At 37.6% G+C, this 27498-nt stretch overlaps 1 protein-coding gene across 1 annotated transcript; it reads right to left on the bottom strand.

The window, feature by feature from the left end:
• Positions 1-24236, bottom strand: si:dkey-225n22.4 (collagen alpha-1(XXI) chain). The gene is given in 28 exon segments (XM_035530748.1): positions 1-191; positions 409-486; positions 593-784; positions 1135-1154; positions 1156-1187; positions 3133-3279; positions 3801-3833; positions 4363-4407; positions 4812-4848; positions 5105-5175; positions 5291-5344; positions 5514-5587; positions 7327-7384; positions 7675-7719; positions 10290-10343; positions 16774-16848; positions 18058-18111; positions 18330-18383; positions 18490-18543; positions 18679-18723; positions 18846-18902; positions 18986-18997; positions 19152-19229; positions 19535-19707; positions 21072-21301; positions 22018-22183; positions 23247-23807; positions 24158-24236. Coding segments are annotated over 28 exon segments (2769 nt in total).
• Positions 24237-27498: the final 3262 nt, after the last annotated feature.

The following is a 27498-nucleotide window of genomic DNA, read 5'->3' as shown; positions in this document are numbered from 1 at the left end:
TCAGATGTTTGGCCCTTTGCTCTAGTGCTCATTCCTGAGATTGTAGACCTGGTAGCAAATGGATATGTCACATACTCCAGCTGGCCCTGGGTCACCTCGTTTGCCTGGAGTGCCTGGAGAGCCAGATTTCCCCGGCATTCCAGGAGGACCCTGCAGGCCAATTCCATCAATCCCGTGTGGGCCTTGGATGCCTGTAGTCGAGACAGAATGTGTCAGATCTAAGACATGATCAATTTGAGATTTTTTGTTGTTGTAGCTTTTTTTACATTAAATATTGGTAGCAATACATTTCATTATGCTTCAAATATCATTTGCACAGGCCAAGTCATTAAAAAAACAAAACGAAAGTTTGAATATTGTCAATTAATTTTCTAAGCAAAACTTTTTAATAAGATGCTGATCTCTCACCTGGTTGTCCAGTGGGCCCAGGCTGCCCTAGCCTGCCTTCCCCTTTGTGACCTTTGAACCCTCTTGGACCCATGTCCCCTATTGAGAGTTACACTTAATTTGCACAAACAGTATATGCACAGTTTACAATTTTTCACCACAAGCTTTTAATCCTTTTTTGTCAGATATAGTATGGCTCTGTTACCTTTGACCCCTGAAGGCCCCCGCAAGCCCATTGACCCTGGGTAACCCTGAGAGCCTGGTCTGCCTGGGTATCCTAGGGAACCTGTGGAGCCTTTTGGCCCTGGGGCTCCAGGTTGTCCTGGGGGCCCTTTTACTGTCTCACAAGGCTCACAGCTTTGAGGAGTCATTGTTTGCAGAAGCTGGGGTAGCTGATCTAAATGAAGTGGGTACAAAAACAACAATATTGAGCACATGTGGGTCAAACTTCATAAGAATTGTTTGTATGAAATCATATTGCTTATTCTGAGAAAAGTCCAGGGAAGGCATGATTTCAATGAGACTAAAAAACTTTACCATCAGACATGTCTAATCAGCTCTGAGTCTAAGAGGAACTGGTTTTCTCACATCATCATTTCACATTGCTGATTATCTATAGAAGCCAGCACCTTCCCTTTGACATCTCTACAGATGTTGCGACATAGACTATGACACTGTATAGTTACTAGTTACTGTTATTACTTACTAGCCCTGTGTGAGCTTCTGAACTTCACTGAAGTTACTCACATCTCAGTATGTCTAAACAGTTTTTTCAGGTATTCATCAGAAGGAGACTTCCCCTGCAATACATTGGGCACTTCTTCAAAATTTGAATTCTCTGAATTCTATTCTATAACACTAAGTAACAGCATTTTTGTTCCCGGCATCTATGTGATATATTCCAATTTCTAATGTGTAAAATATTAATATATCTTAATATCTAATATCTTGTTATACTGTCCTTGGTAATACAGTTCAAAATCCAGTATATCCTAGTGAAAGTGCTCACCTTGCGCCTTTGAGTAAGCTCCCATGTTTTCCATTTATCCAGATGAGCATCAAGGATATGGACTCTGCAGGGACATGCTGCAGCGCATTCTGCCTTAGTTTTTAATTAGAGTCTTAACCAGCACCACATAGTTTTCAGCCTTGTGATTGTCCAGGAAGCCACAAGCCACTGTGTCGAAACTATACGAAGCTGCTTTTCAGAGAAACAGGATGTTTCAGACAGAGGTCAATTCATCCTCATGCATTACTGCGGGAGTTATATACCATGAGAAGGCTTGCTGATCAGTTTGTTGAAGGCCTTCAGTGCATCCAAATTAAGTATTTGTAATTTCCAGTGGCAAGGCATTTTAATACTAATGGACATTGCATTAATTTATTTTAATACCAATGGACATTGCATTAACTGTTTGTATTCCCAGTTGCAATGGCAGTAATGAAATTAGGAAACTCAAAATAAAAGAACTGAACTATACTCTTGGAACTTTAGAACCCCATTGAATGAATGTTATGATTTGAACATCTACTTCTTCTACTAATTTAGAAACGCTTTGCACAGCTGATGACCTCTGTCAGAAACATATGTCTCTCCCTCCTTCTCGTTCTCTAAAAAATTCCTTAACTCAGGCATTCTTCACCACCTTCTGGGGTGTATCCCACTTTGACCTTGGAAATTCCAGCCTGTATTCAGCACAGATGTTTTTGTATACTATGCCAGCCACTTGGTTATGGCATTCTATTTCCACTCTGCCTGCTAGCATCTTGTTATGTGCTGTTATGTGCTGGATTGTCTCAGGGGCACAGCCTATATCTGGGGTCTTGCCTGGTGTGGTAGATCACAGTCTATATTGATCTTGTATTCAGAGCTTGTTCTTGTTTTGCCATGATTAGTGCTGTCTTTCAACCCAGTCATTTTCATCCATTGGTAGAATTATTCTATATCAGCCACTTCCACTACTTGCCCATGGTACATACCATGGAGAGTTTTATCCTCCCATGTTGGTTCCAGCTCCTCCTCATTCCCATTCTCTTCAGGTGTCTGCTGTACTTATTGAGTTACTCACTAAGCATTTCATCACTTGATGACCTTCCTGATGTAATCCCTGAACTTGATTGCTTCATCCTGAACAGTGGCTTTAATGCTAACTAGTCCCTTTGGCCCCCTAAAGCTGAGCTTGGACCTGAACTAAAATTCCTTTATTTTAAAAGCAACAGTAAGTCATTTTCACCACCAAAAATATTTGAGTGATGATTATTTTTTATATTTTTCTATAAAGTGCAGCTCACACAAGACAAAGACTTAATTTGCTTTGAAGTCCTCAAATAAACCACTTTATGTTCCATAGAACAAGTCTCCCACACAGAGGCAGACGTTTAAAACTTTAGTACAAAATCTCTCACACATCCAGCCCACTGGGTGTCAGTATTAATGACTGTTTCATAATGTGAAGAAGAATCCTTGGGAAAATGACTTATTGCTCCTTTAAGTATTTTAATTTCTTTGACTTTTGATGAATACATTCAAAACACTATCCATGATAAATCTTAGAAAATATTACTAACTTAAAACAGAGTTTCAAGTGTTAACTTCTGATAAGGTTGTATTACCTTCTGATAACTCAGTTTACATGCTTTTTTCCCGTACGAAGAATTTTGCTGTGGATACACTAGTAAAATTACCATACATTTTGAATCAGAAGCGAGGCAATATTCTGCCAGTTGAATTGTCGGTAGACTCACAGGTTTCCCAGGATAGCCTGGAACACCAGGTTGTCCTTGTAAGCCATCTTGCCCAGGAGAGCCGCGAGACCCAGCTGATCCTGTTGGTTCTGTATCACCTTTGTTCCCTTGAGGACCTCTAGCCCCTGGTTCTCCCAAAATACCTTTCTAAACAGGAGAGAAGAGCCACAGTGATATAAACAATGAAGCACAGATTTAAAGAATCATTGAATGTAAAACATGGATGGGGAAACTCCTGAGAAGCCACACTGCTGATCTGCCTCTATTACACTTATTTGTCTCTCTGACTGTTTTCTACCTGATTCATCCCACCAACTAATTATCTCATTATGATGTTCTTGATAAAGTGAAATATGCCAGAAAAACTGCAAGGAAAACACTGAACTGTGTAATGCTGTGTCCCACCAGGACCAAAATTTCATGTGTTCTGTACGTCCTCTTGAAGCATGAGTGCGAGTGATTGAATGGCCCCTTCCACCCTGCCTACACTCCAGCTGAAGTAAACCCACCTCAATCACTGTCAACCTGTCCAGTATAAATGCCCTGTGGACACAACTTTGAATTGCTTCACTCTTTTTAGTTTCTTTGTCAGGAAGGGACAATCTTGCTTCCTTTGTAAAATGAGGCAGAATAGATTAAATGTAATGCAGGCATCTAATTGTACAAACCTCTCCTTTGCATCCCCTGGGTCCAGCTTCACCCTGGCAAGGGAAGAAGGAATGAAGGGAATAGATACCTGTTAAACTAAATTAATATCACAGAGTAAAATTTATCTTATTACAAAACTGGCCTTCCTGCTCTTGGTAAGAGGAGGAGAGAGAAAGAACTAGAGGTACCATAATGAAATATAAGAAAGCTGTGTACAAGAGTCACATGTACCAGGTCACTACAACTCAATTCTTTAAAAGTGAATACAATTCCTAATGTGAACTGCTCATAATATCCGAGTTTAGATTCTAGAGTAATCTAGGCAATGAATCTATGTTACTAAGAAGTCGTGTGTAAAATGTCCTGCAGTACAACAATATGTACAATGTTGATTGTGGCCAATGTATAATTGGTTGTTTGTCAGTGGTTATGTAATAAAGGTTATAAGGTAATTGTATATCATGTTAAAACAATAGTCTTTCCATTTTTTCCACACTATTGTAGTTTGTTGTATCAGCAATGCTGGGAAAACCACATGCCATGTGCTGCCACCTGGTGATCAGATGGTTTATGTGCACATACTGATAGGCCAGGCACCCCAGGTGCTCCCTCACTGCCTCTTTCACCCTGAAAAAGGATGAAGGCTGGTTTCTGTTAGGGGGTCTTAGATGCTGAAAGGTTATCATTAGCATTTAATGCCTAAAAGCAACCTGAGGCTCAGAGTAACCTTTAGGAGAACATGCTGCCTGAGTTTAGCTGGAACAGACCGTGCAGATTTAGGTACTGAAAGCCATAGAAACTGTTGCACTATGAAACAACAAATAATTTTTGTGGCAGCTCTGGTCGTTTGGTTTCCGTATGGTATTTTTTATTAATATTCAAATGAAGTAGATTATCTTATCTCCGCAAAAACAACAAACACATATTAACAGTTCTATGTCCAGTAAAGAGTGCATACATCCTACTCACTTTTATCACTTTAAAGTGACTAGCAGAAGTAAGGTTCAAAATAAACAGATGAGTGTCTATACCTGAGTGCCTTTTGGACCAGGTTCTCCTATTGCCCCTGTGATACCAAATTACAAACTGTATACAATACAGTTGGGTCAAGCGAAACTATTGACATCAGCCTGGCTGAAATTTTCACACCTATCACTGTTGACATGTTTAAACACTTAACTCCTATTTATATGTAAGTTTAATTTTGTATTTTATTAGAAACACATATATTTATGTCTGAGAATAGTACTGCAACTATAAAGCTAATTACATAGCTAATAGATATCAGGTTTGGCCATTTCTCTTAGACTGCTTTTTTGATTATTTATGTCCTTTAAATCCAGGAAAACCCAGTGCACCTTGTAATCCAGGAAAGCCTGGTTCACCCTGTGGGCCCTGAGACCATTATGACACATCTGATCTTTAACTAAATGCCATGACCATGAAATCATGCAACAAACAAAGCTCCAAAGCTGGCTCTTGTAAAGAAAAAGATCTATATAAAACTCACATTTTGCTCTGGTGCACCTGGAAGACCAGCCTCCCCAGTTTCTCCTGGACTACCCTTCACAAAAGTAAACAGGATTCACCAAATTGTACAAACACACCCCCACACTTGGCCATTGGACAAACACTGAACACTAGATAATGAAGTCTCTATATAACTATAACAATCCTGAATAGAGAAAGTCAGTGCATTAGCATAATTGCAACAGGCAATTTTTAATACTAACCTTGGGGCCAATTTGTCCATCTGCTCCAGTGTGACCTGGGGGTCCCTGAATGCCCCAAAGGATTAAAACAGACACTGTTTAACTACTGTGGTCATTGGTGATCACATGGTCTGCCCACTTTAGGCACTATCACTTTACCATAGTTCTGGGAAAAATTATGACTGTGGTATTAAACAAAACAGCAATCAGGTACAACAAAATCATATAAAGTTACTTTATTTCTGATTTAAATTACTTACTGCAATAATTTTTTTCAGCTAGTAACAGCATTTTTTTGTAGCAGTTCCCTAGCACTAGAAAATGGTATCGTTGTTTTAGCATCACAATGCTACATAAATAAGAAGTGCCAGCTACTCTTACAATACAGTGCACATATGGTGAAATGCTTTCCTGAGCATCAAACGTGACAGCTACATTAAGCAGAGAACTAATTGGATTCAGCTTGATTTTGGTGTGAATATAAATACGGATTTTCCTAAAACTGTTGGTTGTAGTAACAATACCATTTGAAAAACAGCTTTGAAGAAATTATTTAAAATTGCACAGTTGTTATGCAGCTGGTTCCTTTCTTATCAGTAAATCTTGTGCTGTTCAATTTACAGAAAATGTAAAATTAATTTTTTTAAAAACATTAGTTTGATAGGCATTAATCAAGGGAATAATACAGTGCTGTGTTAGTTATTTAATCTCATCTCATCTCATCTCATCTTACTCTCTCCAAAATGTCTATAATACCTAGACCTTTGTGAAGACATAATTAAATATTTTACCTTGTATCCATATTTACATATCTGAAAAGAGGCCACATTATAATTTAAATAACATTTAGATTAATATAAAAATATTAAATCAATTAAATTGTTATTGTAGAAAAAATGACTTTTTTGTAGCGTTTTTAAAAACATATTTTTGAAAGCTTCATAATCCAAAATAGAATGTAGTGTTCCTGATGACCTCTGGGTCACCTAATCATTACAGTGACATTACATTCTGCCACTTTCACCCTGAAACCTTTGAATTCTGGTCTCTGATTTGTTGCTTTGGTGGCTGTATTTGTAGTCATTACTGAGCTGGCAATCCCTGATCATAAGGAGGAAGCAACATAGAATGCTATTAAATTTGAGGGTTTGGACAGGTTTGTTTGTAAAGCACTTTGGCTTGTACAAGAAAATTTGACATTTTCATGGGTGTGTTTTAATTCATACTTATTGATAAATTGGATATTAAAATTGTATTTTTTTTCCCTTTTTTATATTTCATATTTTCCTGTTTATACTAGTCCCATAGCAAATTAGGCTTTGGTGTTGTGTAGGGTTCATATCCTGTTCAGGTGAAGGTTTAAATGAAATACATGTGTAGTAAATACATATTGTATATGTGTATAAGCAAGTACAAGCAAGTATGGCTGTAGTATGGCTGAAGATCAAACTGTAATACCAGAAGATGGTGGTAATAAAGTAACTGAAAAACTTTGCAGAACCACTGCCCACTGCAATATTCCACCCCCACCAACAGAGGTCAGACAACTATTGATTCTTTGAGTGTTTCTTGGTGTATATTTTAGACATGCTGAGGCACTATCATTGCTTACCAGCTTCTGTTACAAATCCCATTGATCATTTTGTGATTAAACTCTGGCTATGTCCAAATTGCTCATCCCTGCCTTGTTTTGTTATAGCTGAACTGATGACTGTATCTTAAGGTGACTGGAAGAAATTTCAATCTGATTTCTCTCACGTTTTAACGGGTCAATTGTCACAAATGGAAGACAAGGTAAAGAGCTGAACTTGGAGTGCTCAGAATAAATGTTCACTTACTGGAGGTCCTCTAGGTTCAGGAGTTCCTTTCTGTCCAGGTGGTCCCTTGGCCCCCTAAGCTCCGGAGACAAATCCAATATTAATAACATTGTATTGTGGCTACAACAACTGGCAAGGAACTGCATGCACTTACATGTTTTCATTACATGCTTACATGCGCAATATTTAATATTTGAGAAAAAAATGCTCTATGAAAATCAATAAGAGGTTTATGATAATACACAGCCTTTCTGTATTCTTCACCTAAACAGCCTTTCAGCAAAACCAGCAAGTAATAGTAAGAAATGAGTCATGAATTTTTTTTTTTTTTTAAACTGAAGTGCATGAAGTGCAAGAGGCCTTACCTGAGGTCCTTCTGGCCCCACTTCACCAGGAAGTCCATAAATACCCTGAATACAAAAGGGCAAATCCACCTTACTGTACTGCTCAGATACATGCCAACACTTTGAGTGCCAGGTGATAGTGCACACTATAAGGAAGAAACCCCATGGGTACCTATCATTAATCATGATTCTTTTCTCTAGTTTCAGCTACCTCATCATTACTGCAATGGTACCAATTAAATTCCAATTTCTGGTTAAGTCATTAAACAGATGATATTGCCAAGAACAATGACAGGATCAGAGACAGGTACATAGATTATATAAGATAAATAAGTCTGAGGTCCATACACTGCCTGCTTGTACTACAGGACACTGCACAGGTTTAACAGAGATACCATGTCTCCTCTGCTTCCTGTAGAAGTCCATAACACACATCTTACAGACTATACATATAACTACATACACATGTAGGATAGCAATTAACTGTTAAAACTGTTTAAGAAAAAGTACTTCTCTTCTAATGGCACCACAGATAGATTTTACACCTCGCCAAATCATATGTTTTTGTTGCTAAAGATACAAAAGACCCTTTAAAATGCACAAAGGAGAAATCAGTTATATTATTAAAATAACATGAAAGCAAACACTAAAAATACAAACAATTAAAAACAGATCAAAAAGGAGGATTTGAAGACTTGAATCACTGGCAGTACTAAATGAAGTATGAAACACAGTCGTTAGCACTTTAATGCTTCTACCCTGCCACAGACTGCACAGCTGCCTCACCCTGTCTGATACCCTGATGAAATGGGAGGATAAACACTTTTTTATAGAGAAATATATAGCTTTATGTTACACTATGAGGCGTGATGGCTTTATAGTTCGTTTTTAAGAGAGGCACTTCCAGGCAGGTCCTGCATCCCACCAATGTAAAACATGCAGATCTTATCAGCACACGCATTTGGCAGCCCAAAGAACCACAGACAGTAGTAAACAATCTACTGTCATTTTACTGAAATGGAGAATAACAATTCTTACAGCAGCACTCACAAGCATGCAACCCAGATACATGGAACCCTCTCCACCCATATCAGCAATGCTTCTGACATGGGGTTAATTAAGCACCTCAAGCTCAAGCTTCCTCGGTGCTGTGAGACACAGAGCAGCACGGTGGGAACATCAAGGGCCCCAATCTCACTTGCTGGGGCTTCTGAGATGAGAGCAGGGAGTGATGGATTGGGGAACAGGTGCGGCACTTTGAAGTGATGCTTCCTGCATAAGATCTGGGTTAATGATTCATTTGATGGTGAGAGAAGTGCATGCAGCCCTCTAAAAGGTTATTCCATGGGAGGGATAACACTGAATCAAACAGCAAAGGTGATGAGATCTCTAGAGAGAGTAAGACTGTAACACACTGTGGAAGTGTGATAGTGAGAAGTAGATTAAGGCCATAAATGTAATTACGCGACAGAAATGAAAGTCATCACATCTGAAGAGTAAAGTGAGTCTTATAGTAACCATATCTGCTCATATTCATATCATTACCAATATATGGAGCTGCAACTTAGTGATCATGCAAACCTCAGCACCTTTTGTTATGAAGGAAGAGAATAAAGAAGAAATAACTGGCAATAATGGGATTTTTATTGTTATTATTTTAATTACTATATAATGATTAAACCAAAAATACATTAAAGACATGTCCAACATACGTATGCTGACCAAGCAAAATTAGTTACAATATTACATGCTTTTAAATACATGTGCATGCACCTCACCCAATTTAATTTTCCATTTGGGAAAGCAACTTTAGAAACCTTTAGTGCCTCCACTTTAGTCTTTAGTCATAATTGCTAAAATGTCCAAGGACTCAACAAAACTCAAAGTACCATTTGCAGGTCTATGTGTATTTGTCATGTGTATAGAATGTTTTGACAACTCATGGTCTTGAAGTACCATTGAGTAAAATACCAACATTTGAGAGTAAGGAGATTGGAAGGTAAGATATTCCATATGTTGACATGGTGGCTCCATCATGGATGTTCAGAGAGGTTTGCTTGTTATGGGATACATGATGGCAGTGCAGAGTGCTCTGAGGATTTTAACACACAATTGTGGCAAGGCCCCTGGCTGGGACTGCCCTAGCTGTATGCTTATTTTAAGGTTTGATTTTGAATGTTTTCTTCCTTCACAAGTTTATGTAACACTGTAAAGAAGTGGTCCATTTTTCAAAAAGCTCTATTACCATGAATGTGCATTGGAAGGGTCTAATTATTTAAGTGATTAATTAATTAGGTACTTTCAAGTAGAATGTATAAATAAAAGTAGCAGTTGCAATTGCCAAGCCATATAAGATAGGTAAAATAACATTTCCTTGAATATAAAATACAGTATTCCATTAACATTACCCCGCTGATCCAAGAAAGAAAGATTTTTTTCTTTAGTAGTGAATAGACCAACTTAGCAACAGAGTGCATTTGTTTATTTCATTTATCTTCTATCTGGCACCAGATGTTAGCATTTTCTTGTGCTCACCCATTCAGTAAATATGCAATGATGAAAAGGTGTGCATGCATCTGAATATACCTGTACATCTCCAAATTGCTATCACTTACACAGGAAGAAAAACAACTTACTGGCACTCCTTGTGGTCCATCTGTGCCTGGCAACCCAGTGTCTCCTTTATCACCCTGTTAAAAACAAGGCAGGAATGTTTATTAATTATTATTTATACTGAGTCCCATACAATACTTTTACTAAAGAGTCTAACATAGTAGTGGAAAGGGAATATAGCAGCACAAATTAATCATGTCAACACCTCAAATATGAATGAGAATGTAATTTCTCCTCGATTAGGTATTTAGAAGATAACTTTCCTTTAGCATGAAGATTAGCAAGTTCATCTGCAAAACAGTGTAATCAAGCAATTTAAAGTTATACAGTTAAGTGTGTTTTCACAGTACAATCAAAAGTAAAGGATAGTATGAAGGTGTTTAAGTTACAGAAAATTAGTTGTTTTTTTTTGAAAAGTGCTTAACTGGACATCTAAAACCAGTCCAATGTGATTTGAGGCTGCTATGACAAAGCAATAAAGAAATCAGTCAAACATTTATAAGCAATAAATACCGTCGAGACAGTACACTGGGGTTGTAACACAGGCTAAAGGCTTTCTGTGAAACAGATGGAGATGAGTCAGGAAGCAAGTGCTGAGCATTGTTGATTAAGGGTGAATCCACAATCAGAAGCCATATACTGGTCCAAGAATATTTTAACAATGGAAAGCACGGAAACTAGGAAGGAGCTTACAACAACAGACAACAAATACAGGAAAAGGCGGAGGATGATTACAGGGAAACTGATCACAGGTGGACACAAGGAAGGACAGAGATACACAAATCACCAGACAAGGTGCTCAAAATCGAAACACAAACAAAAACACAATTATGTTACTTGGCAATACATGGGAACAACAGTGCCCAAGGAGGAAAACCATGAAACTCGTTTGTTATTACAAACAAAATATCACTAGCAAATGATAGTAAACATTACAGTAAACTCTTCCTACTCACTTTTGAATTATGCAAAAAATGCAACATAAAACATCCAGTATACATGCTGCATACTAACTAATCCAAGAATCCTAGATTGACAATTTAAAGCATAATGTTGGCCAAATGTAGTGATACAATTTCCTGTAGAGTTCTGACAATGAATTGCTTTATCTCAGAAAATGGTACAGGTTTCTGGGCTGCCTCATGAACAACTGAGTTGTAACAGTAACATGCATAATATTGTTTGATAACACTGCCTATCCCTTTTTTAATCATGAATATTAGGGTCATTTTCTATATGAACTTCAGCAGAAAGCCTTTCTTTGCTATGAAATCAAATTGTTTATGCATTTATGTTGATGAAATTGCAGAAGTGGTTACAAAGTGGGAGTCAGTTCCTGTGAATTGATCTACCTGTAATTATTTGTACCTTCACTGATTTTGGCAGACATTATTATGGCATTAAAGTCACACTGCTGTTATATTACAAATACATCTTAATAAGGAGAGCTCAGTGAAAGTCTAGCCTAGTTTTTCTACAGACTGACACAAAAAGTAGGTCAAGCTTTAAAAACACTATCACTTTTAATGCAGTAATACATAATATACAATAAAACAGCAACAGTATAGAATAAAGGTAACATGTTTAAACATGTTATTGACATATTTTAAGATAGTTAACATATATCAGTGAGTAAGTGAAATTTGTACTTCTAAATCCAGTTGCTTACATGTTTATAACATATCTAGCAGTGTGTCATTTTGATAAACATTATGTAATGTTCCAATTTCTTTTTAATTATGCACAGAGGGGTTGTGGGATCTAAAGGTCAAACATGTCATTTCTTCATTTAAAATGTATTTTAAAAATGAGTTTCATGCAAATTGAACAAGAAGCTCTGTGTGCTACAGTGACAAAAGAAAATGAAAATTGGATAGTACAACAATCCAGCAACTTTTCTGCTTGAACTGTAAAAGGACCTAGTTTTCTGACAGCTGTGTGTATGCAATGCTATATAGGGGAATAATTCTTCATGCTTAATATGAGGCCTTACAGGCATCTTCTGTGGTATTATGGTTTTTTAACTGCCTTGTAATCCAATGAAAAGGGAGGTTTCAGCCCATTATTTGCAATTGGAGGTTATCTGTTCCACTATATTATTCTATGTTAGAAGCTGCACTTAAACCACGTCACTGTAAAATCCTTTGAAAGAGCTTTTTTTAAAGACCTTTAAATATTTTTGTCTATTTTGTCTATTGTTTATTCATTCTTCTTTCTGAGGTCATCAAAGGACATCTAAATGAACTGGTATGTAATTTAAGATTAAAAACATGAAAAGATTTTCTCAATTTTGTAAATGTAAAACCAAAGAGAAAGAAGTATTTGAAAAAGAAAAAAATTGAAAAAGAAGAAACACTGCAAAAAAACTTTACAAATGTAAGAGTCATGGCAACAACTTTGATAAGATTCATCCGTTAATGCTCACTGGTTTCATTATAAAATATGCAGACATTACATTTATCTGACATTTTTTATCCAAAACAACTTTGATAAATATGAGCAAATGAGGATTAAGGGCATTGCTCAGGGGCCCAACATTGCCAACAGGGCTTGAACTGGCAATCTTCTGATTATCAGACAAAGAGCGTAACCACTGACCTAACACTGCCCATTCTATTGTGTCTGTTAAAGTCTGTGGAAGAGAAACAGACTTTGGTAAATGATTCAGCCACTAATAAGTGAAAAAGAACAAAGTAACTAACAAGTATTTGAACAAATAAGATGATGATGAGAATCCAAACAAATAGGAATGTCTTAAAGCAAATGAAAAAAGCAGAGCCTTAAAATAACTGAGGGGTGAATTTGAAAGTTGGATAAAGATTGAAAGAAGACAGGTAGAGACGGTGGAGAGAAGTGCAGGGTGAAACGTGATGGGAAAGATAAATATAGTCAGATATGATATGAGGGTAACATGATGGAGAGATAAAGAGGAAGGGGAGGAAAAACAAAGAGTGGGTTTTTTTTTCTTAGACTACAAAGATACAGAATCAGATGAACGGATATGAAATTAGAGACAACTGTAAATATATGGTTTACAAGCCAAGGCAGCTGTGAAAACAAGAGCATGCAGGTATTTGTAAGTTTATAAGTTTATAAGCCCAAATTTAGAGTAGAAGACAAATTACTGTTGCTGTTCTATAGAGTGTGTCATTCTTATCATCATGAGTCAGCAGCTGTGGTTTCACATGATATTTCATATTCCTAACAACTGAATTAGCATGTCTATATTTTTTAATTATCATGTCTATCAATAGGGGCTTCTACTGGAGAGGCCCCCAATTGCTTTTATTACCTATCCTTTACATATGTAATCTAAAAGTTCAATAAAGTGTTATGAACATCTACTTACAAACTTCATATATTATTAACAAACTCAAACGAAGTGTCTACTCCAGACCCAACAGACTATTTCTATTGCATATTGCTATTTTAACCAGAAAGGAATGAGGGACTGATATTCTTGTCCTTATGCTGAAAGGCCCCCGTTTCAGCATTTTTGGATCTCATTTTTATTGCCTTCACATAGTGGTATGTGGGAGTACACAGGACCAAAGAAATTTTTAATGTGTGTCCAATACTTCACACACAAAAAGAAAAGGCTTGTACTTGTGATATTTTATAAGATGAAAGTCTTCTATTCATCTGAGATTTACTCTTACTAACAAGAATAGAGTGAACTTCCTGAGAACAATAAAAAGGGTCTTGAAATCTTTTTAAAGAGGCTTGAAATATTTTAACAGTTAGCAAGCACACAGCAAAGCCACAAATAATATTTACCTCCATTTAGAAATTCAACAAAACTAAGAAAACTGCCCCACTATAGTGAACTGTTCCATTGAAATTCCTCCTACAACAGCATTTGTCCTTGCCAAGAACAACCTGCGCCAAAGTAAAGTACCCAAAGGACTACACAGGTTAATTATTTAAAAAACATTTGTTGAGGATTTGGCCATGTTCCTCTGCACCTGACACTGTTTGTGCATGAACCAGAAGCATTTATTTATGAAAGCTGAAGAAAAAATATGCTCCAAATCAACATGCTGTAAAGGGGAGCCAGCAAGACTCTGGATCAAATCCAGACAACAGTTTTAGCATGCCACCACGTTTTAACAAACTGTCATGCCTAACCATATGCACTACAGCCTGAATAGAATGCTACAATTTGCCCAGAGCCCAGAAGTATATGAGCCCTAGGTAGGGCTGGGCAGTCGAAAAAACTGCCATGAACAGCAGTAAGACCTGTTTTTCAAAGAAAATGATCCCATATACAAGTCCCCTGGATAGTTAGCCAAACACATGCTTTTTGTAGATGCATGTTTTCAGTGGCTTGAACTCAGAGCTTAGGTGTTACTGTTAATCCAAAAAAAAATGAAATATATTTTTGAAGGCTTCTGTGACTTGTTCTCTTTAATTACTATTCTTATATAATGCCTTTTACTATTTTTTAATGATTTAGTGAATAATCATGGTGTGTTTTACTGAAACTGTACACACTCTACACAGAATATTTTAATTTATGTCTAGTTAGTTATACTAATCAAAAAACAATAACTGCTGTGCATCCCACTGCCCAGATAATTAAGTAAATAAATACTAAACTATTTTTGTAGAAGTAATTGAAGCTAACTCCCAGTAATACTGAACAAATGTATAAACTGCAAATGCATAAACTACTAATATACTAATTAGTAGTTACTAATACTAATTAACTAATGCATAAACTTTATGTATACAGGACTAGTGCATGCCATCACCTTTGCTCACAGTGATCAAATGATATGGGTTGTATTGATCTAACACACCTCCAAGTGAAATAATTTTTTACAAAGCTGTGTGTTATGTTCATGTTCCTGCTAAGAAAACCATGTTTTAATAAACACATTGCCAACAAGAACATGGCCTCTATGTTTCATCCTACTGAATTCATCCAGTTCAAGCACAGCTCAGCTATGATCAAACAAGACAGAATTACTACTTTGGCCATGAAGTTATAATACTACAAAGTCTTCCAGTGAGCCTCACTGGGCAGTGTGCACTTCCTCACTACAAACAAAACAGAGTCATCTATGGTAAGTAGGAAAATGATCAATGTTCTTTACTATACATTTGTTATTATATATTAGCTTTGTTGAATTAGTTCTTAAATGATTTGAAGGGACGTACGTAAAGTACATTTTACATTGCTTGCATAGAAATCAGTGGTCTCACTGTTTCATCTGTTAATTTAATAAAGATTTGTCTGCTTCAATTTAGATGGCTTCTCTCCATATAAAATGACAAGCTATCCTTAGGTAATATCCTGTTTTTTCCATGCAAAAATAGTCATTATTGCCATGGTAATTGGGAGTTTAATTCAAATACGTAAACTAAGCAGAAACAGCTCTGTCTTTGAAATACAGCCTGACTCCTGTAAATCATTATCCACTGCAATGTACTTTATTTATTGTTTTTGTGTAGCCAAAGATTACCATGGGAATACTCCAAGGTTGGTAAGCTTGGAACTCAGAGCTGGTTGAGTTACGCTGGAGATAATATAATGAACGTAGACTGCACTCAGAGACATTGATTGTTCATAAGTGGAAGAAATTAAAAATGAAAATCTAGCAAATTAAAACCCTGTGGGTAATTGTATCCCAATTCAAATATGAAAAGGGAGGGCATAGTGTGATCATTAATGCCTTTAAACACCTGATCCAGCTCATAAAGGGCCTGATAATTAGCTGGTGACTTAAATCATGTATATCAGAGCATAGAAAGCATTAAACAGTGCAGATTCATCCCAGGTCTGCCATCTGATGTAAAGTGTTTGTGTACAGTGGGTGAGAACATATGACTGTTTAGTCTTACTACTCACTCTCAGCCATGGCAAGCATGTGTTTTGCATTAGTAACTCAAAGTGTGAGTGCCTTCAAAATGGGAGCAGCAGCTGTCTACCCACATTCTGAGATACACTCCACTCTACATCACAGGTCCAAACCTGAACACTTCCAACTATCATTTTAATAACAGGAAAACTACCTAAATTGCTTAGTCAAGTTACATTGCATAGACATAACCACGTTTCCAAGGACTTTTGAAGCCAAGTCTTTGTGGGTGTCTTGACCACAGAGAGGAATAATTAGAGAAACTTTCACATGCTTTTTTTGCTGGGGGGTTTTTTCAGCGAATATGGCTAATTTTACAGCAATCATTGTAGCCTCTTGGTGACTAAAACAGATCTTTTTCCGAAAATGCATAGATTAGTAAAGCACCAAAACAGTTAAATAAAGGTCAATGCATAATACCATTTCACTTTGCAAAATCTCAGGACGTGAACTGAATTGTAGCACGCCTTGTTTGATATTAATGACTGTGAAATTACGAGCCCAAGAGAGCAAAACAATGACATGTGGAATGTGGTCCTCAACAAGTGAACTAAATCAGGCCTGTGAACACAATTCACATGCATCACCATGACAAAGTTTATGCCCTCCTCGCCACCCCACAGCATTTTTAAAGGGGACTGACCTTTGGTCCGACTGGGCCAACTCTTCCCATAATACCAGGTATCCCTGGATCCCCTTGTGGATAAGAAATCCAGGACTTTAAGGAGATAAAGTAGGACAAGGCAACACAAGAACAAAATTCCACTCTTAAATGAGCCAAAGGAAACACAATTACACAAATTAGTCCCCTAAGGACACTGAATGAACTAGGGAGAATGGGAGTCTGTTGGGAAAGGAAATCTACTATATTACTATCACACAGACAAGAGTCCACATCAGGTGACCCAATGAAAGTTAGCATATTACTTCTGTGTCTTGTGTGTTAAGGATATGAAAAAAACTAATTTGAGGGGACATGAAGGGGACATGTTTTTGAGCCATTGTGTTGAATTAGATATGTGAAATGAGACACAACATTCAGTTTACAGGGATTCATTTTATCTGGCATTTCTTAGGGCCAGCCATGTGTAAGTCTGTTTGGCATATTGCATTCACATGGTTGGTTCAGGGCAGCTGGGATAGCTGTGAAACGTGCAGTGACAGCAGAGCATGCTAGGGATCACAAATTCAAGCTTCCACCCAAAGAACTTTTAAAGGAATTACTGTGTGCCATGTCATGTGCAATTGCATAGTTGTGAACATCAGGCTTGCTTACCTTTGAGCCAGGCACTCCAGGGAGTCCTTGTTCACCCTTCTCACCTTGAGGTCACTATTGAGAAGATGTTTTTTTTTTTTAAATCAGTGCATTGTTTGGACACGGGTGATGCTAAAGGTACCAGAAAAGCCCATCCTTTTATAATTGTACTTAATGTTAGATCAAATCCATGGCTTGTGTTTTTCCCAGGGTCTTCCAGCAGCCTCCTTGTTTGGCCACACTGAATTAGGGCCCTTGGGTTACAATAAAGGGAAGTCTAAACTCCCTTGTGGCTATTTTATTGATACATTTCTTACTTTGTCAGCTCTTACACACTAGACAAGTTCATTTGTTTCCTTGCCATGTGCTTTGCTCAAGGAATCTGTTTAAAATAGTCTATATTCTTTTAGCATTTGAGAGGCATACTTATCCACAATCCCATACATGTTTATCAGAACAACCGTATGTGTCCTCCCTGGAACTCAAACCCATGACCTTGGTGTTAACAGCACCTTGTTCTACCTGCTATACCAGATGAGCTACAGGAGAACAAACCTTGAGATCTAATGAAGGCCATAAAGACAGCCACTGAGATAGGGACGTATGGCTCAATTCCACATGGCTTACAGCCAGAAAGACTCAACAGCTTTTCCTGCTTGGGTCTGGTCTTACCTTGGGTTCTGGTAAGCCTGGTTTCCCTGGCAACCCTTGTTGTCCTCTGTCCCCCTGTAGATACAGAATAAATTAGAACACAGAACTAGTGCGGTACCACACAGTGGAAGAATGATAATGCCATTCACACTACCATAGGATGTACTGGTCCTGAATTTAATTGAATAAATTAAATGAAGGCAGCATCACCTCTATTTCTAGAACTATCTTCTCTTTGGTGAAGATCTGACTTATTAGATCTGACAAATTTAGATCATTTCAGATTAACTTACTTTGCTGCCTTTTATTCCTGGATCACCTTTAAGCCCAGGTAAACCAGGTTTACCCTAGGGTGGGGAAATGTAGAATGAGCACAGTGGTTTAGAGCACAGCATATTCTTCTGCACATCTTTAAAAAGCACTCCTTAAAAATAGGTTAGGCAGAGATCTCACATTCTCCCCTGTTTTACCAGGATCTCCTGGCATTCCTTGCTCACCTCTGATACCCTTCAGAACAATATGTTTCAAAGTTAATCATAGTCACATGACTAATACTATAAATCCAATACAATGATCTTCTGTGATAACAGATATGTAAACCTTTTCTGAAGTAGGTTATGGAAAGCATTGGAGAGTACTCACAGGCTTACCAACAGGGTCTGGGTGTCCATCCTGGCCATTTACACCCTGTAATAATGAAACATAACATATCCAATGTACATTCTTTATGTTGGTGTTTAGGAGTACTGAAACCTCAGCTGGGAAATATGGACCTTTGGCCCAGGTGCTTCAGGAGGCCCAGTGCTTACCCAGCCACAATCACATGCTTCCTCCATGTCCATAGGTGACTCCCGATGAGGGGGACACTAAAGAAAGAAACACAGACTGTAACCATGCTCAGATTCACAGATTGTCAAAGGGAAGGAATAATGCTAAAAATCTCACTTACCCTCTCATCATCCTATCCAAATGAAAGAGAAGGAGTAAAAAAAAAGTTAGGTAGAGACTAATGACAGCAGAGGAGAGCCCACCCAGGGGGTTTATATATGTCATATATTTTAGCTGAATCAAACATTTAGATCAATAACTCTGTCATTTGTAACATTTAAGCTTACCACAGACAAGATCTCACATGCAGTCTCCCTCTCACTTTGCATTGGGTCGCAATAGAGCCTCAGTTTTTGGACTTCTATCTATGAAAATTTAAACAGAAAATCATGAAACAAAAATGCTCTACAATATTGATAATGTATAGATTAGGGGACTGAAATTTGTGTACAATGAACATCTTGCAGATTTTATAGCATAACTGGGAACTGTCTATCTGAATATATTTTATTTTATCTATATATACAGCTGTGCAAAAGTTATTGAGATCTTTTATACTGCATATGTACATAAGATCCTGCTGTCTGGAATTGCAAGGCTATCATATCATATAGCTATTTCTGAAGTCAAGAGTCAGACTTGAGCAATCAATATTCTCATTGTTACTCACAGGAACTGTGGCCTCAGCACTGTAGCGCTTGGCGATCTGGGTCTTGCCATTGATGTAAATGGGAACAACTGGCTCCAGATCATTTTCCTGAATAATCTGATCATCCACAAAGCAGGAGACCTGTCTCGGCCGAACCAGGAGTTTCAGCTGATGCCAAGTTCCATCAAAGAGTCCTTGTGATATTAAGAAAAACTTGAAGTTTCCAGAGCACAGCCCTGGCTGAGTGGTTCTCAGTGGCTTATACACAGTAGGTTATGATGCAACCTATGTGAAGCCAATTACTGCATAACATTAAGAACACAAATATGTTCTGGATTAATTGGACCAAGAGGAGAGTTCTTTCACTGAGAAGTCTGAAACAAACAGTATATATTGTATAGTCCAGAGTGACCTATCATGTCCAGACATAAGCAAGGCAAATAAACTCCTAATAAAATGTGGGTCACTAATTTACCAACCTTTTAAATGTGTATCAAACTAGAGCTGAGCTCAACATGCAGCCGGCACTCAAGCAATTATACCACCACTGTGCACTTTCCTGGTTCTCCCAGAATGAAGAACTGACATGCTGATATATGAGTCAAAGACAGAGGTGTAAAACTTTAGTAATGTCTCAAGTTTTTGATTGTTCTTAAGTTTTTTATACCCACCAAAGGTATCACTGGTGAAAGGAGAAGTGCATGCCAAGAAAAATGTTTATTGTGACTGCATTCATCAATAACTAGGCTGGGTAATGCATACAATGGGCATCTTAACTAATTATGAAACTAACTATAAGAGAGTTCAAAGAAATCTAGCATTTATTTGTTATGCATGTATTATTTATGTGTGAATTATAACACATTTCAAAATTATAAAAGTATATTTCTTCATCAGGAATCAAGGAAGACTGTGTATAGTGCAATTCTGCCCAGCACAGAAGAAAGGTTCATTTAACAGATTGCAAACAAATGTATAATTTTGTGTCAACTGTAACACCTCTGTTGTTGAAGCTTTTATAGACATTTGATGAAATTCTCACTTAAAATGTCCTCATAACAATAAATATGGATACAACTAAAATTCAGAGACACAGTAAATTCTGTCTTAAAATACAGGACTGAACTTTTCTCTTTTTCTAAATTCAGCTAAACAGGAAAATTTCTTATCAAAGGTGTGCAGGGCTACCTGGAAAATAGGTCTGTAAATTTACTCTCAAACACTAAACACTATGAAAAAGTAAGTAGAAACTTTTTTTTTTTCCTGTCCTATGGGTTCTCTGTGGCTTTCCACCAAAGCATCATCATCAGTCACACAAGGAACATCCCCAGATATTACAAAAGAGCTTTGAGAAAGCATGCGAATAGAGAACATCTAAGTGCTTTGTATTTTACAGATATTTTTAAACTGCTCACCCAGCTGTTTAAAGATACATAGATGAATTCATGAGTAACCGAAATCATTCTAATGCTTTATCTAACATTTCTTGTGATAAATAGTAAAAAGGATTGTCTCTGAGTATTTATGAGCATTTTTTGTTACCTGAAAAACGTTTTACAAACCTGAATGCCTTGTGCTTTCATCGTGACTCTTTGCTCTCCATCTGCTGTGTTTGTGGTGATGAAAGTGGCAGATCTGTCCTGGCCATGTAGTGTCACAGCAACTTGAATATGTTGATCATTAGAAAGCACTCTCCACAGGTCAACCCTCTCCTTGCTCACAGCACCCGTCAGCCTCAGTGTGGCCACAAATGCGTAGGATAGGGGGAGGCCCTCTGGGAAGATCTCCCTTAGAATGAATGTGGAGGAAAATCCCCATTGAGTTGTTTTATGGTATATTCATTTATTTCATTCATTGTCATAAACACATCTGGGTAAACATTACATTTGATCCTGAAGAGCCTGAAGGATGAAGAGACACCATGGCTGCATAGGAGCAAATTGACGATTCACACATATGGGTGGGAACAATTAAATATGGCCTTTTGATTTAGAAAACAGCTAATTAAAATGTCTTCTATACTATCTTTGTACAACTGATTGGCTATAAATACTGAAGAAGGCCTCTCCTTTTAATGCATCTAGGCTATACTTAGACAGTGGAAGTGAAAAAGTGAAAATAAGTAAAAATAAGAACATTCTGAGTAGCACAGTAGGAAAGCATGTGGGGGTTATAAAAACAAATTTGAGATTCCATTCAAAACTGTGAGTGTGTGTACCACAAAGCAGTGCAAATGTGTATCTGACAGATGTAATTCAGAATTAGGTATGTGAGAACACAACAGCAACATGGTCATTGGCAGGAAAGGACACCAGGATTTCTCTCAGCTCCAAGGCATGAATTTGTTATATATATATATATATATATATATATATATATATATATATAGAGAGAGAGAGAGAGAGAGAGAGAGAGAGAGAGAGAGAGAGAGAGAGAGAGAGAGAGAGAGAGAGAGAGATTGATTGATTGATTGATTTACTGATGGACTGACTGATTTTTCCTACCTTGTTTTTTCAGTAATGTCTATGCCTTTGTTCAGCAGGTAGGCTGTCTCTGACATCAGGGAGCCCTGGATCTTTTTGGCCTTTGTATGGATCCTCATCCCCAGGATCAACTCAAAGCCTTTCTCATCCCGTGAGGCTACAGGAATATGTGTGGGACAAACAGACTCTGAAGAAGAGAAGATAGAAGTGTGCTGTGGAACCCTTCTGCTACATAAAACCAACACTCAGTGTCTTACAAATTTGCAAAATAAGGAAATTTAATGCAAGCTTTATTTATAATGAATTCTTAGTATTCATAAATCGTAGCATTATTCTTGCTCAACTCACTCAAATCATATTACCATGTGTTCAAATATAAAATCTTGATGGGTCATTTAAAAAAAAAAAAAAAAAAAAAAACACATTGGAAAGGCCCTTCTAAATAGTAACTTCTGCTAGATCTCTTTTTTATATTCAGCCTAATGGAGATTTAGAACTGGTCAAACTGAAACACTTCCAAGTTTACTTTTGCTGACTCAATAAGTTATAGTGTAATTCATCAAAACACCCTAAAATATTAAAATACTATTGTTGGACATAATCAAACTAATTTCTGTAAGATATGTTTATAGGGCCAATCCCCAACTATAGTTGTAACAGATTCAGTAAGAAGTATTGGGTGTCTATTGCAGATCCTACTTGAAAGGAGTCACAGTATCCAATCCGATTAACTCCTCTTATTCCTTTTAAAAGCAGAGCGTGAGCCGGCGACATAGTGATAATTTCATCATGGTAGCGAATACACACACTTTTTTGTGGGAGGGTGAGGTGTTCGTGGTCGAAATCTCGTCGTGAGAACATATCTTTATGTGCCTTCATGAACTGAGGAAAATACCGTGTTGCACTAAGAGCAGCTCCGAGGAAGCGGTAGCGCAAGCACGGTATTCAACCAAAATGGATTAAAAATACTGTTGCACCTGCAAATGCCTTTCCACCCATCTTGCACATGAATTTATTTCTGTACACCTAATTAATAAATGACAAGAAATGTGCGTGCGCACTAAAAAAATTAGTAAAACACGCCTTTAACTCCCCAGCGCAGCCACAATATTAGAGCTATTCCTCACTACACATGCATATGTCTGCACATCCACTGAATTCATTATTTTGCCCATCTTACACAAGAACCCTAAGCAATCCCAAAGCCTTTCAAAACCTTTGATTGAATTGGTCTTTTTGCAGAAACCCACCCTCACACAATTTCTGCTGCATGGATTCGCGTATGCGATCAATGGTAGTGTAGTCCTCCGCATATAGCACATAGTCACTGGACGACTTGTTCGCAATGGCTACCAACTCCAAGGTGGTGATCTCTAAGCCCACCCCAACTGCGAACGTGATGATGCCCTGAGCTCAGGCCTCCACACTGACATCCACCACGTCGTCCTGAGATTTTCCGTCTGTCACTACTACTCCAATGCGATTCTTAACGGAGCCACCACGCTGGGAAGAGGCAAACATATGGTCGACACCAAACTTGATGGCTCGGCCTGTTTGCGTGTTGCCACCTAGGTAGCTGATGCCCCGGATGGCCCTAATGAGCTCGTGTGTGGTCTGGTGCAGGCCAAGTGGGATCTCCAGGCGAGGTGTGTCACTGTACTGCACCACTCCCACCTGGGTGTAGTGGGCACTCACATCGATTCCACTGGTGACATTGGCCAACCAGCATTTGGCTCTGTTGAAGTCCTCATTGCCCACACTCTAGGATCCAACAATGATGTACACAAGATCATTCACAGCTGTACTGCAACCTACAGAATACAGGGGCCCAGATTTGTTATATTTTTCACAGCAAGATCGCTGCTCTTAAGCATCTCAATGAAAAAAAAAAAAGTAATAGCATTTAAGGATAACATCTATTGAGAAACTTCAAGATGATTTATAAATAGGAATACAGAACTACACAGATATAGTCAGATAAAGGACTATAAATACATGGTGAAAGACCTATGACCCTTGACCTATAAATTCAATGTGAACCTATTAGATTCCTTACTATAGCTGTACTATAGATCTCTATTATGGATCTACTATAGATCTGGCTAATATTGCAGAATGAATAAAAATTGTTTAGTGTGAAATGAACACAGTATGGACATACCTGCCCGAATATCCTCTTCTTCTACTGATTGTATAAAGGTGAGGAGCAGTATTGCTGTCAGTAACTTCAATATTAACATTTTAAAAATATTTTCTTCGGTAAAATTAAGTTTCAGTTTTCAGGATCCTGAAAAAGAGGAATTAAAAATGTCATCTGAATATGATATTTCCCCTAAACAACTTTATATCAACAATAGTATATCAACCATACTAAGTGTTTCTGTCTGATGTCACCCCGACACCAAAAGAATTCATTTTCTTACTCATTATGCACATTCTTCAAAGATGGTAAGGAGCAAGCACACACAGCATACCATAAGCACCATAAGTAATTATTCTCTAAATCCCCACTTAATATAAACACCAAAATTAATATAAATATATACTGAAAAGTCTAAAAAGTGGAGCTAATAAGAAACTTGCAATCTATAAGACACTGTTGTTGTCATTTGGTGTTGTTAAATTAGGCAGTATGTCCGCCAAACTTTGAAAACATCATAGATGATACAGTCACTTTAACAGTCAATGGAATTTCTGTGTCCACTCCCATCTTTCATACTTGTTTTGGTAAAGGACTCATTATATATATATATATATATATATATATATATATATATATATATATATATATATATATATATATATATATATATATATATATATATAATGTGAAAATATTTTATACAAGGTCATTTTTTCAAGTGTCATAAAACTATGTGGTCTTGATTTTATGCTCTGCTCCAGTGAAGTCTGTGAGCTGTCTCGCAGACCACAGACTGCAGCCAAGTAAAATAACAATGTAAGTAGGAAGCTGGTGAACACAACATGAAAATAAATACAGGGCAGCTGGGTGCTGGCAAGCCTATGGAGGGGCTAAGCTGAGCAGAGTAGTATATGTGGACAAAATTCAGCCCTCTTCTGGTTGCTTTAGGTATATTTTGCAGTTATTCTGCAGTTAGTTGTAATATAAGTAAAATAGAAAAAGAGCAAGTGTTTGGATGTTTTCCTCACACATTAGCTGTGCTGTCAGTTTTAAGCTGGATCTCGGTATAATTTGACTTTAGTCCAAAGTAGCATAACACATAATTGCACCCTGGTCAAGCAGGACCTGTGATATATTGTTCAAGTATTGCTTTCCCACATTTACTTTAACAACGCTTAGCAAAGAGCATGTTTTGTTTACACATTTACTTTGCTAAAAGCACATTAAAGCACATTAACCTTTGCCATAGAAAATGGGTTATAAGAATACATTCTGTAACACAGCCATTGTTGCTGCAGAGTAGTGTCTTGTAAAAAGATAACATGAGGAGACGTTTAGTATGTTCTTAAGGGCATGGGCACTCAGTGCTTTATAGGGTCTGACACAATGGTGTGTGCTACCCAAAATGTGACAAACTATAAAAAGATCCAACACCAAGGGCAGAAACCTGTGGGAGCTTATAGTACAACATGACCTTTTATAACTATGGCCTGAAAGCTTAACATGACAGGAACCAATAGAGTGCCCTAACCGGGCAATATCAAGTGATTTTGTTCTGAATGTATTTCTGCTCAGTCTAAAGGGCGCTTGCTCATAGGTCAGTCACGCCCTTGCTCTGCCATCTTCTGTCTCATACACATCTACAGAGGACAGCAATATACAGGAGCCTTCACATCCTGCCTCCCTTAGCAATTACCAAATGCCAGATATACCTGCTGCAAGGAGCCTAACTGATCATCTAAAAATTCATGCATAGCATCTGCATATATATTGCATTTATAAATATACTGCCTGGCAAAAAAAAAAGATCACCACCTGAATTTAACTAAGCAAATAGGTAATCGCCTCCCATCGGATAATTACTGCATGGGTGATTATGTTTCAGCTGGCAACAAGTTATTTAACCCTATCTGATGCAGTGAGTAGCTTCTCATGTAAAAAGACACATCCTGTGGTCATGGAAAAGATGTTAATCAAATTATTGTCAAATTATTGGCATGCATCAAGCAGAGGAAATATCTAAGGAGTTTGCTGAAACTATTAAAATCGTGTTAAGAACTGTCCAACGCATTATTAAAAAGTGGAAGGACACTGGGGAAACATTATCTTCGAAAAAAATCTTGAATGATCATAATCGGCGATCACTTAAATGTGTGATGAAATCAAATCATAGAAAAACAAAAGTAGAACTCAAGGATATGTTTAATAATGAAAGTAAGAGCATTTCCACACGCACAATGCAAAGGGAGCTCAAGGGATTGGGACTAAACAGCTGTGTAGCCTTAAGAAAACCACTTGTCAGTAAGGCTAACTGGCAAAAACGGCTTCAATTTACTAGGGAGCATAAAGATTGGACTCTGGAGCAATGGAAGAAGATCATGTGGTCTGATGAGTCCAGATTTACCCTGTTCCAGAGTGGTGGGCGCATCAGGGTAAGAAGAGAGGCGGCTGAAGTGACGCATCCATCATGCCTAGTGCCTACCGTACAAGCCTGTGGGGGCAGTGCTATGATCTGGGGTTGCTGCAGTTGGTCAGGTCTAGGTTCAGCAACGTTATGTGCCCAAAGAATGAGGTCAGCTGACTACCTGAATTTATTGAATGACCAGGTTGTTCCATCAATGGATTTTTTCTTCCCTAATGGCATGGGCACATTACATGATGATAATGCCAGGATTCACCAGGCTCAAATTGTGAAAGAGTGGTTCAGGGAGCATGAGACATCATTTTCACACAGGGACTGGCCACCACAGAGTCCAGACCTGAACCCCATTGAGAATCTTTGGGATGTGCTGGAGAAGACTTTGCGCAGTGGTCAAAATCTCACATCATCAATACAAGATCTTGGAGAAAGATTTATGCAACTCTGGACAGAAATAAATGTTGTCACGTTGCCAAAGCTTTTGAAAACGATGGCACAGCGAATGCTTGCTGTAATCAAAGCTAAAGGCAGTCCAACAAAATATTAGAGTGTGTGACCTTTTTTTTGGCCAGGCAGTTTATAAGAGTGAAGAAACCTTATTGGAATATTATTATATTACATACATATTACATACTTTAGTATTTTGGGTGAAAAATTCCATATACATGCTCAATCAAGCTGAAATAAAGTAGGCTGGAAACAGTAACTATTTTACTGATGGTAATATGTGGAGACACATTTTTCTACTGCTAGGTCCACATGTGGAGCCTGGCTTTTGTTATATATATATATATATATATATATATATATATATATATATATATATATATATATATATATATATATATATATCTCCTGTTGATGTCCGCTGGTGAGCTTCTGCACTGGGAAAGAGCTTTTGATTAGCCACAGAGCACAGTGGGGAAGGCAGATATTCCCC

This window comes from Electrophorus electricus, chromosome 10 (genome assembly GCF_013358815.1).
Source record: "Electrophorus electricus isolate fEleEle1 chromosome 10, fEleEle1.pri, whole genome shotgun sequence".
Taxonomy (NCBI): domain Eukaryota; kingdom Metazoa; phylum Chordata; class Actinopteri; order Gymnotiformes; family Gymnotidae; genus Electrophorus; species Electrophorus electricus.
The sequence above is the reverse complement of the archived record's forward strand: the minus strand, read 5'-3'. Positions and strand labels throughout refer to the sequence as shown.